Source organism: Xenopus tropicalis, chromosome 2 (genome assembly GCF_000004195.4).
Source record: "Xenopus tropicalis strain Nigerian chromosome 2, UCB_Xtro_10.0, whole genome shotgun sequence".
In the NCBI taxonomy this organism is placed as follows: domain Eukaryota; kingdom Metazoa; phylum Chordata; class Amphibia; order Anura; family Pipidae; genus Xenopus; species Xenopus tropicalis.
This window is the reverse complement of record NC_030678.2, coordinates 103,767,527-103,784,165: the sequence shown is the minus strand read 5'-3', so window position 1 is coordinate 103,784,165 and position 16,639 is coordinate 103,767,527. Positions and strand designations below refer to the sequence as shown.

General features: G+C 38.2%; 1 protein-coding gene across 1 annotated transcript; it reads right to left on the bottom strand.

Annotated features, from left to right (window-relative positions):
• Window positions 1-9,204: 9,204 nt before the first annotated feature.
• On the bottom strand, window positions 9,205-16,637 carry mrps23 (mitochondrial ribosomal protein S23). The gene is made up of 5 exons (XM_002932272.5): window positions 16,362-16,637; window positions 14,602-14,778; window positions 13,362-13,439; window positions 11,898-12,021; window positions 9,205-9,499 (listed from the first exon to the last, which is right to left on the bottom strand). Exons 1-5 carry the CDS (start codon window positions 16,403-16,405, stop codon window positions 9,359-9,361), a joined length of 564 nt encoding a protein of 187 aa, XP_002932318.1. The 5' UTR covers window positions 16,406-16,637; the 3' UTR covers window positions 9,205-9,358.
• Window positions 16,638-16,639: the final 2 nt, after the last annotated feature.

Below are 16,639 nucleotides of genomic sequence, written 5' to 3'. Positions count from 1 at the left end.
TTCTGAAGAGTTACATAGTGCATTGTGATTGGATTAGTGGAAGAGTATATATGCTGAGGTCTTCCCATACCAGTCAGTTGAACTGAAGAAGCTGCTCGGATGAGTAGTGAAACGTCTTCAATGATTACTAAACAAGTCCAGTTGCTTCAAATTTATTTATACTAGATATACCATGACCTGGATAAATGAAAATCTTCATAGACTGAAATGCTCGTTTATTTATTAAAATGTATAAATATGCAAAACTCATGTAAAAAAAACTTTAATACCTCAAAATTGTGAATGAAAAAAAACACCAACTACGTCAAATTCATCCAGGTCTAGCCAGTCCTACACTCACTTTCATCTGATCCATTAAGAATTCTACTGCTTCATTAAACATTTTACACAGAGACTAGTTTTACCTGCAACTTGCTTGCTTTCAATATATAGGCATACAGTATATATATGCCTATATCTAAGTATCTGCATATTTTGATTGTAGAGGATAACTCATGCTTCCTGCACTGTTTATGTTTTTGAGTGGAATGGAGGACTCCACTGAAATCATATACACATTTTTCTAAACGTTAGTAAGCTTAATCAAATCGCTGTATAAATGATGTTTATTCTTTTTTCTTCTGCATAACTTTTAAGTTATGTTGCCGCAGCTTTAGAGCTCAACACAAACTCACCCACTTGCTATTAATTGAATTCCATCCTATTGGAATTTTTAAAGCGTTTTTTAACAAATGGTGAACTCCACCTTTCACCCATTGATAAATATGCTTCTAAAAATCCAGTAGGAATGACCAAAAAATGGCTGCATTTTTTGGTGGTAATCTTACCTTATGATAAATCTACCCTTTAATGGTCATACTACTGCAAGGAAACAGACCACCCTGGACACCGGACCCAAGTACACCCCAGATGGCGGAAATGACGTCATGCACACGGCTGTGTGTGACATCGCTTCCGGTGTGCGTGATATCACTCTTGGCGTGTACGACATCACTTCAGGTATGCGTGACATCACTTCTGGTGCAAGTGATGTCATGCCTGGGTGGGAGAATTACTGTGGACCCCTCAGGGTTTTTATTGTTTTTCATTCTTTCTACTTTATAGATTATATAGGCACCCCAGGGCCACCCCCTCTGGCTGCCACCCTAAGCACAGGTCTCCAGATGCCTCAGATGTACCCTCAGGACAAAAGTACCCTGGACCAGTGCACTTTTCAAGAAGATGATTTTCTCTCCCACAGTAGGACTTAAAGGGGTTCAATCCGAAAAAAACTTAATAGGTATAAACGTATTCAGAATGGCCCTCTGAACACTAGCAATTTACATTCATTGTCTATTTTAAGTGGTTTCTGCAATATTCACACAGTTTTATATGACTAGACAGATTTCAACTCAACAGCCTTTTGAAGGCCCAGAGTGTCAGGCACTTCTTTGATTCAGTTAACCCTCAGGTTGCTGACTTTCAGCTAAGCCAAAAGGCTGCTATTTACATTCTAAAATGCTTATATTTCAGAAAGCACTCAAAAAGGAAAATTATTGGTAATTGCAAAAACAGTGATTAGAGTTGCTGGGCGGTGCCTAAAACATTGTCAGGATATTAATTCTTCTGACCAAAGATTTCATTTAGGTCTAATCAGCAAGTGAAAGCCCGTAAGCAGCTGTGCGAGTTTTAATGCATTAGCCACAACTGCATCAGGTACATTGCTATATTGCGCTTATTACTGCTCTGCATTGTAGGTAAAAAACATAGCTACTTGCACTTTGCTAAATGTGCTAATGTTTCATTTACTATAATCCGCATCATTTTGTGTTTTAGATAGGAAATTGGGATTGTGGGGCAATATTTAGCTGTCATTTTGTGTTGTGTTGTAATTTTAGCTGTCGTAAAGATAGGTACAGTCAGGATTCTGGGTCTCTTTTTTATATGAGAGAGTAAAGCTTAATTTTGTGTTCTGCATGCTTATTTGTGTAACTGACTAAATCATTGTATAAACTCCAGATCAGACATATTTGTCAAGCACTGGGTAGTAAAGTCCCAAAGCTGTCTCCGGGGATAGCTCTGTTTTGTTCTCAACTTGCCTCATGGCTGATAAATTCTGAATGAAGTGGACTACCGTTCCAGTGTTTTAGACCAGCTAGACTATAAAATTGATCTAAAGGTTGCTTAGTACAGGGGCCATTGCTAAGTGCACAGGACGAAATTGCTGAGAATTGAAATCACCCATGTTGGATGAACATTGGCACAGCAGTAATGGGGATAATTGTGAAGCGAATAAATATCTTTGCAGGTAAAGGGCACTCAGTCCTACTATCCAATATAGTGCCGGGCCAAATGTTACGGGTGCCTCACCCTTAATTGCTTGCCCTCGATCGCCCTTCCACAGTGAGGTATGGCATGTGGGGAAGTGGGTTCACCAGCTAGGTAATGATGTGAACTGGGGTTGATGTGGAGCAGGGAAGGTTTGATAAGTGGGAGCAGCAATGCATTCCTCTATGTCAGTGCTGTCCAACTTCTACGGTGCCGAGGGCCGGAATTTCTCTAGCATACATGGTGGAGGGACGCTAATGGAAGGCAGTTTTGACCACTCCCCTTTTTGAAACCACACCCACTTCAAACCACACCTATTTTATCACAATGGTGGTAGCACAGCAAAATCCCAAATGCTTGGTCCTTACTGTGGGGATATCAACCATCATTCATATGTGAAAGAATTATGTCATATTAAGATATACCCTTAAATTCCATATGCCGCCGCCGCCTCCTCCCCTGTGGATAGCAGAGCAACCCCCAGTACATAATTACACACCTTAGGGACCATTTAATGGCTATTTCCAACTGCTAACAAACTCCCTCAACAAACCCCTGCCAGGTTCACCTCCCACAAGCAGCATAGGGCAAGCAGAGAATGGCACACACAGGCAGCACTCTGCCTGTCCTATCCTGTCTGTGTGTGCCATACTCTGCCTGCCCTACCCTGCCTGTGTGTGCCATACTCTGCCTTCCCTATGCTGCCTCTGTGTGCCATACTCTGCCTGCCCTACCCTGCCTGCGTGTGCCATACTCTGCCTGCCCTACCCTGCCTGTGTGTGCCATACTCTGCCTGCCCTACCCTTCCTGTGTGTGCCATACCCTCCCTGACCTATGCTGCCTGTGTGTGCCATACTCTGCCTGCCCTACCCTGACTGTGTGTGCCATACTCTGCCTGCCCTACCCTTCCTGTGTGTGCCATACCCTCCCTGACCTATGCTGCCTGTGTGTGCCATACTCTACCTGCCCTATGCTGCCTGTGTGTGCCATACTCTGCCTACAGTACCTATGTCTGAGGTGTGAATAAGTGAACAATGGGGGTGAGCCTGAGGTGTGAACACTGCAGGGGGTGAACAATGCAGGTACTAAAAGGTGTGAAAAACACAGGGGATTACATTTTTAAACAATACAGAGGGATTACAGCCTGAATCTGAGGTGAGAACCATGCAGGGGGCCAGTTAATCTCAGTACTGATACCATTTAAACCTTACTCAAAGGTAAGGCATCAAAGCAGCCAGACAGGTGGGGGGCCACACAGAGGGGGGTCGCGGGCCGCCAGTTGGACAGCACTGCTCTATGTGAATGGTAAGTGCATTGCATCACCGCTACTGCAGCTGGCCAGAACTAGGGGTATGGTGGTAGATGAGGAATGGCCTAGTGTCCCCCTTTTTTGCACCCTAGTCTCTTCTGCTTAACCCATGTTTCTGACCCTGCTACCCTTAATGGTATATAAGGTTATCCATGAGATTTTACTGTGCCAAGTAAAGTTTCAAATATTTTCCTGTGTGGACAGTAGTCAAGAACTTGTGCTGGGAAAAAAAACAAATAGGGAGCTACTGAGCACAGATCTCCATTGCTAGGGTATTACATGTGTAGCCTTATTTATTGATAAACTTTAGTTCTGCTTGAAAGCTTAGATTCTAGCTATATTTCAATGGACCAAGTTTCTGTTCGGAAACTCCACTGTTTATATCACCGCAGAATTCTGAGCCCTTAATGGGATTATTTAGAAGACTGACTGAGAAAAGGAAACAACCACATGGTAGTTGTAAAATATGCAATTTTATGCAAAATGGCCAGCACTATTAAAAAGTGCATAAAAATGAAATGAAATATTTAAAAGGGGAAATTCTGGAATGATGCAGATAACCAAAAACGCAGAGGAATCATAAAAAAACAAATGCAGCAAGCCTTTAAAATGATAGTACAAGTGCTCATTCCTCTCCCCCAAGGTGTCAGTAAAAGCTGGAGGCCTGCTTCTTTCTGCTTAATAAATAATGTAGTCATAAGGTAAAGGTTTAGCCTTCTAAGCGCCTCCATTTGAACCGTGTCAGCTTATATAACAGAGCACGTGTACACGATCATTTCCCTTCAAATAGAATTACTGAAAATATATTGGCATTGAAATAAGTTATAAAGTTCAGGGAATCTTCATTAAAGCCTGGCTTTTGTTATTATGTGGGGCATATTATTTCTCATTTTGCAGGTATGAAACATTATTAATCTCAGCATCTATTTCAATAAAATGCCAACATATTCCTGTGGCAGGTCTTTGCCCAGGTCCAGAGACTCTCAGCTGGAAGCCGCTTTGCTGGATGAGCAGTTTTAGATTAGAAATCATTTTTTCTATAATGAGCACAACAAATTGATTCCCCTTCTCACCCCCTATAGCGTATGCATCCTGTCTCATCAGCAGCGTGCCCTGTCCCCTGCTAGCTCATTTAACACTCGCTGATGGTACCGCTATATCACTTAATTACAGTACATTTTTAGACAGTGCATAACCAAGTAGAAATGAGGCTACAAAAGTTTTCTGTGCGATCCAGACTCAGCGGCTAATAATTTATCCTCTAAAGGACCTTCTTAAGATATGAACATTCTTGTTATTTTCATTTGGAGAAAGAAATATGCTTGTACTCAATGTACTTGGTCTGTTCCCATTCACAGAACAACACATGGCAATATACAGATTATAGCAGTGCTATTAGCATTTATGGACACAGAAGGAAAGCAATAAACTAGTTTGTCCTTAGTCAAACCTTGCAGATCTGTGTCTTTTATAGATGGCATGATATTTTTGTTTGAAACAAAGGCAAGTGCAGTGCTCATTAAAAAGGCAAATCACCATGTTTTTTTAACTTACAGTTTTTCCCCCAGAATTCCATTGTAAAAATAGGAGTCTGCAAACTAGCCTGCATTGCATACAGCATACTGTTTCTGACATTCAAACATGTCAGTAGATAAATGCAGGACGCATATGTAGGATACACAAATCTTTAAAAGAGAAGGTAAGAGAGCATTTGAGTTAAGTAAAGAATCCAGCTTATAGAAAAGAGTAATGGAACTAGACATTTTGTGCAACTTAATAGAAAAGACACTTGATTCTTTTCATTACAAGGTATTGAGAAAGTGAGATTAGGGAAATAAGGAGCCGACTTCTTAAGTCTTCTTTTGGGTTTTTTATTTACATCAATGTTTGCTACACAAAATGAAAAGCATTAGGGAATTTTATGTATATTGAATTAACTTTGTATTTAATTGTTGTTTTTATGCTGCAATTGGAGGCCCTTTTATCAACATTCCCATTTTCATGTTTATGGATGCATCGAATCCAAGATCTTTAGCAGGATTCGGATTTGCCCGAATCCAACGCTCCTGGCCAAACCAAATCCGAATCCTTATTCGGATTCGATTCGGTATTCGGACAAATCTTTCACAAAGGATTTGGGGTTCGGTCAAATCTGAAAAAAGTGGATTCTGTGCATCCCTAGTGATTTCAGGGCTGAACTCTGTGGGAGCTTCTGCCAGATGTTCTGGGATCGACAAAACACATCCTATAAGTCGGATGTAGTCACATGGGTCTGACAGAAAAATTTTATGTGTAAACTACATGGAAGATTTGCCATTCGACAAAACGCCTGTCAAAAGGAAACGCTGCATGCTGCGCCTTCATCTCACAAGATAAAATCTGTCAGTGTCTGACAGACTTTTTTTTTCTCATTGAAATACATTAACTGTTGGATGTGGCTGCATAAACAAAACACACCATCTGACTTTATCTGACACAACTTTACATTAGAGCTGTGGGGATCCTACAAAATCGTGTGCTGTTGCGCAGTGCTGCATAATGTTGCATGGTGTTGCATAACAAGATCAGATAAACTCTGACCCACAAAATCTTAACAAAATCTCCTGTGGAGTTAATCCCTTAGAAGTTTTTGAAACAATGAAAAAAACTAATTTTTTCTAAGGGCAGTGACAGACAGGGAGATTAGTCGCCCCACAACAAATCTTTGTTACCACGGGTGATTAATCTCCCCGCAATGCCATCCCACCGGCAAGCATGTAAATCGCCGGTGGGGTGGCATACGCGTTGCTACGATTTCTGGAAGTCGCCCAAAGTTTCCTCTCAAGGCAACCGCATCCCACATGATGGCGCCGCATCCCACATGGAGGCCATAGGAACCCCCATTTTGGACGTGGAACTGGAGGAGAGATCCAGGATTCAGGTCAGAAAGTTTCCCATTTTTATTTTGCAGGGTTCAGATTCAGCACAATCTGGAGTGACTTGAAGGAGCTGAATACAAGTCATGTGACTATAAAGCACAGAACAAGGTAGCTTGAGTCTTGGGTTTTCCCCCCTAAATAATAACATTTTTGCTTACACTTGAATGTTAACATGAGAGTTTAGATTCAGTTTTCAACCAAATCTTTGGTGGAGGATTCAGTGCATCCCTAATTGTTACCAGATCATCAGATGATTGCAAAATGCATAAAAACATGAAGTAGCAGAGTTACACTGATTAGTAGCATACTTCATTTAAACTGCAACGATTCTCATGTAATCATGCTGCATTTTTATGTCTGCTTAAATTTCAGTAATCTGGCAGTCCTCCAAAAACTAAGACTACCCTAACAGCCTTTTGACAAGTATTAGGCTGAGGGTCTGCTTTTTAAAAAGAGCAGAGGCTCTGCCTGGATAGGATGAGACTAGGATGGTTTTCTTTTGTTTCCCTGCAGTCTCGGAATGGGAGACCAGCAGACAAAAATCATAATGATGCTTTGGATGCCATTAAATGCCATTACAAATATGTATAGCTCAAACAACTCTTTCATATGCCCCACATTATATATCTCTGTTTGGTGATTAATTGTAAAAATAACACATTATTTTAAAATAATACATTTTTAATTTTAAAAAACTTTGAAATAGATCTGTAACTGAGATTCTTTTGGGTAAATGGGTCTAAATCTCTTGCATATAAATTCATGTTATAAGCAGGGCCTTTTTTGTTCCCTACTAAAATTGGCATATGTGCATTGTGTATTTTATTTTTTTGCTGTACAGTATATACAACTACAGGTATCTAAAATATCCAGAATGGTTGGAATCTGGGAGTTTTCTGATTAGGAATTTTTCCTGTAATTTAAAACGTTTAAACATTAAAGGAACAGTAACACCAAAAAATGAAAGAGCTTTAAAGTAATAAAAATATAATGCACTGTTGCCCTGCACTGGTAAAACTGGTGTGTTTGCTACAGTAACTCTACTATAATTTGTATAATAAGCTGCTGTGTAGCCATGGGGGCAGTCATTCAAGCTGGAAAAAAGGAGAAAAGGCACAGGTTACATAGCAGATAACAGATAAGTTCTGTAGAATACAATAGTGTTTTATCTGTTATCTGCTATGTGCCTGTGCCTTTTCTCCTTTGAATGGCTGCCTCCATGGCTACATAGCAGCTTATTTATATAAATTATAGTAGACTTTCTGAAGTAAACACACAACTTTTACCAGTGCAGGGCAGCAGCACATTATATTTTAGTTACTTTTATACACTTTCATTTTTTGGTGTTACTGTTCCTTTAAACCCAGTAGGACTGGTTTGCCACCAAAATGAATTTATGCAGCTTAGCTAGAATCAAATACAGAATAGCCTTTTAATATGACAGAGAAAAAAGAAATTTCAGAGATTTCTGAATACAGGTATAGGATCCCTTATCCGGAAAGCCGTTATCTAGAAAGTTCCGCATTAAGGAAAGGCCATATCCCATAGACTCCATTATATGCAAATAATTCTAATTTTTATTTCCTTATCATTATTTCCTTTTTCTCTGTAATATTAAAACAGAACCTTGTACTTGATCCCAACTAAGATATAATTAATCCTTATTGGATGCAAAACAATTCTGTTTAAATGATGTTTAAATTATTTTTTAAGGTATGGAGATCCAAATTACCGAAAGATCCCTTATCCGGAAAGCCCCAGGTCCCGAGCATTCTGGATAACAGGTCCTATACCTGTATCACGTTTTAGTGCGAAAAGGAGCTACTTTTGTCACAGCGACTATACACCAGAAATTACCCTGCCATAGAAAAAACTGAGAATTGTCCCTGATAAAACACAGAGAGAGAGACAATTATCAGTAATTTATTAACATTTTTGTAGCCATGACAAGTAGCTGCTACTAATAGCTCTGTGCGTCTTAATCTTACTAATAGCACTACATTAACCACTACATTAACCAATACATTGTAGCGTTTCCCTTTCTGCTTAGTGCCCGTTTCATAAATACTGATAGAGGTCATAAAGACTGAAAAATTGTACTTTGGTATGTGTGCTTAAATACTATCTGAGAGAGGTGTTAACAATTTCTAACTTGTTTAGTCACAATAATTGTGCATCTGTTTATACACAGGGAGTTCTAAATAAGTTAGATGTATAAATGCTAATCAGTCCACTGCCAGTCACCTTATCATACATGCCAAAAGAATTTTTTCATATGAAAAATTGCAGGCTTTCCTAGTATATAAAATTTACATAACAAATCATGAAGCTGTAAAGATAAAATTTCCCATTGCATTTGTTGCGTTAATAAAATTGATGCTTTTTATCTTTTCCTTTTTTTATAATCAATATGTATTTAATACGAGCCACACTCCAAACCTACAATGCAGTTGTATATGTTCTACCACGTGTTGAAGTAATTGACTCCCTCATACCCTGTGAGTCTGTATTCACATGAAAGTTCACTAACACTGACAAAGTTGGTTCTGCGCAATGGACAGGATGAAATCACTGAAAATATGTTGCCTTACGGTGCAGCAAAACCCACACCACTCTAATAGCACATGACCATAGAACTCCAGATTTTCCACAGAACAGAGGGTTAGCAAATTGGATGTAAATACATTTAATGTGAGCAATTTGGTAAAAATATACGTGCTGTATAACAGATGTTCATTTTATAAATACACTGCCTCAGAAACATTAGAACAAATGTATGTTCTTCAGTGCTGCATTTAAGTCCAGTGCATCAGCTTTATATAAGTTAATGGGTGGGACTGTTTTTAGTCTCTTGTGTTTTTTCTTCTTGCTGCTGCTGTTGCTGTATTTCCTCCAGCATTTTCTTTAAGTTCATTTCAAGCAAAGGATCCTGGCGTTCTGACTCTTGAGGCTGCTGAGGCTGTGCCTATATAGAAGATGAGGACTTAAATAAATCCATAGTTCTTTGTTGTACAAAATTACAATCCACAGGAAAAAAAAAGGGGACAATGGTGATTTGGGAGCTTGCTTGCACACCCATTGATAATGACGTATGGTAACTGTATACAACAGATGTTCTTTACATCAGTATTGCAAATGAGAATCCTTGCACTGCTTTAATGAGTAAAGGGATGAACCTCTACTTGCTGCCTATGCATGAAAATTTCTCTTTAACTAAAATATGAAATACTCGCAGAGGGGGGATTCTGTTGAAGCCTGGCAGAACTAAATACAACCCCAAAATATTATGAAATTAGACCACTGAACTGAAGGTGACACTTTTTCATATGCTTCAATTATAAACAGGTGACAAATAAATGCTATTTGTTCATTGGTTGCTATATGTGATTAGCCCTGTAGCAACCTTTGTACCTTTTGCTACAAAATCCCCAAAGATAACTAACCATCTGGTCTGAGCAAGAGCAAACCAAGCAACAAAATCCAGAAAACTCTACCTAGATGCCAATGGAAATAGACAGCCCAGAGTGTGAGGTACAAAGACAGACCAGGCAATACTGTCCAAGGGAAGGACAAGACAACTGGGAGAGGAGCTTTAAAGTCTTATCCTTCTCATGGAATGAGACTGGCTTAACCTTTAAGTAATATTTACTATTATGTTACTCTTGTACAAAACTGAGTTTGCTACTGAAGCTGCAATTCCATATATAATTTCCAAACACAATTTATTAAGCAAATGGGGTGTACAAAGCTGTGTAATTGTGCACAACACATCTGTAAGATTAAATCGTAATACCCTTACACAAAACTAGGTAGCTGTAGTCAAATATTTTATTTGCAAACCCAGCACTGAAGTGATAAATCCTGTACCCCTCTAATGTGTAAACCAGAGACAAAGGTAACTGTGGGGAACAAAGTCTCTGTAAATTGCAGTAGAAATGTGTCAGTACTATATAAATAACAGGAAATCTAAATATCTGTCTTTAGGCTTAAAATGTGGCTAGACATGGGGCGATAAAAGCTGCCAATTCAGTCTTTCTGGGCAGAGTCAGCAGCTTAATGGGCCGTGTATGTGGCCCTTTGATGGTCCTGTACGACTGAGGGCTTCACTATTTGATACGGTCCTTTCCTCAAAGGCCTTCTTTTAATATTGTTGTGATCTGATTGCTTAGGCCTTGATATCAGCCACCTCAAGGTGTGCATAATGGGGTAAGATTCCCTTGTTTGTCAACTTCACCAAACAAGCACATCTTGAAAGGTATGGAAAGCTTAAATCTCCTGATCCCAGGTACCAAAGTTGACAGTATGTATGTATAACTTTATTTATAAAGCGCTACTTATGTACGCAGCACTGTACAGTGGAAAGGGTAAAAACAATGAAAAATATAGTTTAAAATTTTTTTTCACTAATGTTGAACATAGGCATAGGGGCTGATTTACTTACCCACGAACGGGTAGAATGAAGTCCGATTGCGTTTTTTTCGTAATGATCGGTACTTTGCAATTTTTTCGTATGTTTTGCGATTTTTTCGGATTCTTTACGAATTTTTCGGATCCAATACGATTTTTGCGTAAAAACGCGAGTTTTCCTATCCATTACGAAAGTTGCGTAAAAAGTTGCGCATTTTGCGTAGCGTTAAAACTTACGCGAAAAGTTGCGCATTTTCGTAGCGTTAAGTTTAACGCTACGAAAATGCGCAACTTTTCGCGTAAGTTTTAACGCTACGCAAAATGCGCAACTTTTTACGCAACTTTCGTAATGGATACGAAAAACTCGCGTTTTTACGCAAAAATCGTATTGGATCCGAAAAATTCGTACAGAATCCGAAAAAATCGCAAAACATACGAAAAAGTCGCAAAATATTCGTTTTCAAGTCGGAACTTTTCCAATTCGGGTCGGATTCGTGGGTTAGTAAATCAGCCCCATAGAGTGGCACAAAAGTGCAAGCTACAACGCTATATTTATTCTGTAGAATGCTTTATTATACCCAAATAAACTGCCCTAAAACCTCTCTACTTTTAAGATAGCAGCTGCAATTTTAGCTTGGTTTGGCGTCACCTCCCTGCTTGCATCTCTCCTGCTGCCTGTATCTCTTGCTGCTGGGTGGGGGAGAAGGGAGGGGAAGAAAGGAGAGAGAAGGGAGGCTTGTGCTGTGCCCTGAAGGAAGTCTGAACAGAAGATCGTGTGTACAGAATAGAAGGAAAGAAATGTGGTGTTTCTATTCTGAGGACACAGAGACGCATTCTGATAAGGCTTACTTAGTTTTTACCTTTCCTTCTCCTTTAAACCGAATGAGAAAGGAATTACACCCCCACATTAAAACCTATAACCTAGTACAGTATAAGAGGAAAAACTGGTTTCTTACCACATATGTCCCCTTTCTCCGAAGGATTATTCCTTCAGCTAAAAGTGCTTTTCCTGTCTCTTCAAACAGCTTGCTTTCATCCTCTTCTCCCATTTTCTGAAGTTCTGCATATTTTTCCACAAATCTAAAATAAAAACATTTAAAAATGAAGATACTAATGCAGTTGGTTATAAAAACATGCTCTCTTAACAAAAAAAAAAAAAGATCTGTCCTCCCTTTTTTTTTTTTAAATGTATAGCTATTAACCTAAAAGGAAAACAGATTTTTTTTTTAGTAATGTGATATGGTTTTATAAGCTGCCATTTATATACCTTACAGAAGTGGTCCACAACCCAAAAACAATTTTTTGTACAGTTAAAGGAAATGTAATTCTAACTTTAAAATATACTTCAATTACAAATTTTCAATGGTTTTAAACTTATTTGAAAATGTTATTGCTATTAAAAACACAATATGTCTGGCTGGTTACATTCTCTTAATATAGAGAATCATAGATTAACTTGGGTCTTTGTCTTGCTGCTTGATCCACTTTCTACTGAACTTCAGTTCCCTCCCTGCAGAATTTGCTATTCTTCTGACCTACATTATCTTTTTGGACAGTAGTGGCTCCTTGCGACCCTACCATGAACACCATTGTTGTTCACTGTTTTCCTGATACTGAATTCATGAACAAGCACGCCAATACAAAAGAGGCCTTTAGCTCCTTGTACTTTCATTCCCCCTCTTCAAATGAACTAATTATACTAGAGGTTCACACTGAATCATTTTCGTTAAGAAATAAATGAAAAAAATATGTTTTTTCAATTGTTTAATTGGGTTCTCCTTAATCTAGTTTTAGCACTTGTGTGAAACACACGTCACTTTTAAGTTCATATTTATGTAAAAAATATGGAAAATGATCTTGATTATCTCGAGTTTTCCACCCTGGAATAAATAAAAATATGTCTGTAACCAACTCTATGCTGCAGCTGTACTAAACACGGATGGGCTTATTTAGCAGCTTTGGAATTTGTGAATTTTCTATTTTGAATAAACTCCCCTTTTAAAAAACCTTGTATGTTTGCTTATTTATCAAAAAATCAGACTATATTACAAGCTGAAAAAAACAAAACTTTTGAATAGAAAATGACTTGAATTTTGCTTAGCACAACTCCCACTGACTTTTACATGAACTTGCAAGGTTTTAGAACTTTTAAGGTTTTGAACTATAATAGGAATATTGGAAGTTTTAGCCCAAAAAATTCAAATAATGGAAAACAATTTTTTAATTTGGACGTTGATAAATCAATCAAGTGACCATCTGGTACACATGCTAAATTGCACTTTGTATGGTGGAGTAGTATTTATGGGAAATCATAATGCCTATTACATAAAATTATTTTTATTATTTTGGTTTAGTGATCAAGGCCAGTCCTATATTCTGACTGCTTTTAATTATACATAGGTTGAAAAGTGCAATCTTACCGTTGACATGAAGACTTAAAGTTTGTCCGAGATAATTCAAATGCTCTTGGTCCATTACCATATGTTTCATAAAATTTTCTAAAACAGCCAAAAAAAAAAGTACAATTAATTCTTTTAAAATGAATATCCCATTTTTTAATAATAACAGCAGTTATTTGAAAGGTGAACACAAAGAATCCTTACAGAAAAAGGAAACCTTTTTTTTCTCTCTTTAAAATTACTCTAAACAACCCCCAGAATAACATATCTTAGTTCCTGCATTCAGTCTGATCTGGTTTCTGAATTATAAGTTGAAATCTCCTGTGCATGCAAGCCACCCCCAACCCAGCGGAACTTGCGAGAGCCAACATTAATTGATGCCCCCGAAGTGGAGGGTCATCTGCATCAGTCATTCTGTGCTGGAGGCAGAAAATCCTTTAACAGGCTGCAGTACAGTTTCTATTTGTAGTTCAGCTTATGAAAAAATTGTTCTGATCCTAGCCTAGTGTGACTGAAAAAAACAGGAAGAGTTCTGCAGCTCTCTACCACATCATTAACACAAGTATTGCTGTGCTGGGGGATCAGCTTGGGAGGCAATTTAAGGAAATCTAAGGAAAGATTACAGAGCCCACTGTTTTTTGTTTTCAGTTATTTTGGTCCTACAGATTTTCATAGGAATGTGACAATATCACTTTAATACAGGTATGGCATCTCTTATCTGGAAACACATTTTTCAGAAAGCTCCAAACTAGGTGAAGGCCATATGTCTGTCAATTTTAAGAAAGCAATTCTGCTTTATTTAATTACTTACTTTTTTCTATGTAATCTATGCAAGCTAACATAAATCCACATTGGTGGCAAAACAATTCTATTTGGTTTTACACAATTTACATAATGTTTACAAAATTTTACATAGCTCAACTCAGTCAGCAACAAAACTATAGTGGAACTTTCTATGCATGTGCTGATATTTTCTGCTGACTTTGCATCTTTATGACCCATGCATGGGGCCAAACGATGACTAAGCCCAATTTGGCACAAATGTTGCTTGGCCAAGTTGGGCAAAGTTCACCTCACCTGGTTGAAGCCAAACATAACGTGTATAACATAGAATTTTAAAATGTAACATTATCCCAATAAAGACTGTTGGCTAAATCTATTACTTTTACATAAATACTAATGACATGGAAGCAGTTTACTGTAATTTTATTAAATTCAAAATAGGCAGACAGTTAAGTTAAAAAAAAACAAAAAAACTCACGCTCTGATGATATCCTCTTTGTACAAAATAGAAGGCACAATGTCAGAAGTGATCTGTTTTCTCCTTAATGGTTTTTCATACAGAGGCTCCCGTTTGGGAGGGAAAGCAGCATAGACATCATACCATACAGGTTTCTCATTTTGTTTTATTATTCCTGCACGCAACAAATCTCGTACTCTATGTGAAGAGAATTATGTATAATTAGAAGTCTTCTTTATTTTAAAAAAATGCTACTTGGTTATATATCAGATATGTAGCTATTAATATACATGTTCCCTTTTTTTGTATTAGTGTTTAAAAGTAATGATAAAGGCAAAAAAAAACACAACAGCGGCATCTAACAGTGATAATGATCTGAAATTCTTTTCTACACTGGTTCTACAGACCATGGCCAGGAAACATTACTGCCAATGATTCTAAGCTGAGAAAAGCCTCGGTGTACTAAATGGTTTTAACTTTAATTTGTTACTTGTCTAGTAACAAATAGCAACCCATCAGTAGGTAGCATTTACTTGTTGGCTCTTTTAATATCAAATATCTCATTGGTTGCCAGAGCTGTGTTGTCAGAAGCAATTTTGGCTATCTGGAAAAATTTACCAACTCCGACTTATAATAAAATAACATTGTAATGAAAAAAAATACAATGTTATAATGTCCTATTTCACAGATAATAGTCATAATAAAGTTATTCTCTGCTGTACCAGTTATTATAACTTAATTGTTTTCATTTTCTGTCTTTTGTTTAAACTTTAGGTTTAAGGAATGTACCATAAACTGAGGAGTCGGAGTCTAAGGGGCTGATTTACTAATCCACGAATCCGAATCCCAAATGGGAAAAAATCGGATTGGAAACGTTTTGCGATTTTTCGTAAATTGTCGCAACTTTTTCGTAGCCATTACGACTTGCTCGTAAATTGTCGCTACTTTTTCATAGCCATTACGACTTGCTCGTATATTGTCGCGACTTTTTCTTATTGAGCGCTCGTAAACGGCGGGCAAACCTTTCCGACTTTGCATGATTTTGGAAGCCTCCCATAGGACTCAATGGCACTCTGCAGCTCCAACCTGGCCCAAGGAAAGTCACGATACTGAAGCTTGAATGAATCCGAAACTTTCGTACTCTGCACGACGGCTACGAAAAAGTCGCTACAATTTACGAGCAAGTAGTAATGGCTACGAAAAAGTTGCGACAATTTACAAGCAAGTCGTAATGGCTACGAAAAAGTCGCGACAATTTACGATCAAGTCGTAATGGCTACGAAAAAGTCGCGACAATTTACGAAAAAATCGCAAAATACCGATCATTACAAGAAAAACGCATTGGGGCACTTTTCGGACGTTCGTGGATTAGTAAATGTGCCCCTAAGGATTTATGCACCGACTCCACAACCCTGTTGGTTGCTATGAGTTACTAGATGTGGGCAACACAAGACTTTTATCACAATTACTCATATAATATCCAGGCTGTACGGAAATCTGTAGAGTACTCAAGACCAAGTGCCCATTTCCCAAGAAATGCCATCATTTTCCTTATTTCTTTCTATGTATTTTTAATTCCCATAATTCTGTAGCTCAGTATAAATAGAAATGGTTTTGGCCATGGTATTTACATTCACCTAATGTTACAAGGCAAATCATTCATGTGGAATGCCCGACTTAATAAACGCAAGATGAACCCCCCCCCCCAAAAAAAAATCTTCCCTATGTACCACACAGGCTCTTTCCTTGTGTTTATTATAGTGCTAAAATGAATTCTGTACCTGCTAAACACGGTTCCGAGCTTCTCCAGCCGGCTCCCTGCCATGCCGATGGAACAACACTCAGACAAGACTGTCAGAAGCTCAACGTTCTGCGGTCACATCGCAGGTCACACAACGACCCGAGCAGCCATTTTTCGTTCTGGCAAACATTAACGAAATGGAACTCTAACTAACAATGTTATAACGCATGCACAAAGCTAGATCGTTTGTACTTAGATATCACCTTTAAAGATGTTGTGTTACAGACGACTATAGAATTGTGGGTACACCTTTAGGGT

What these genes read in the sequence shown, in the direction of transcription:
- mrps23 (XM_002932272.5), bottom strand. Translation starts at nt 16,405, where the DNA reads ATGGCAGGGAGCCGGCTGGAGAAGCTCGGAACCGTGTTTAGCAG. An exon ending in CTCGGAACCGTGTTTAGCAG is followed by an intron (nt 14,779 to 16,361) that starts GTACAGAATTCA and finishes CTCTTCACATAG; the next exon opens with AGTACGAGATTTGTTGCGTG. An exon ending in GGAGAAAGGGGACATATGTG is followed by an intron (nt 9,500 to 11,897) that starts GTAAGAAACCAG and finishes TCTTCTATATAG; the next exon opens with GCACAGCCTCAGCAGCCTCA.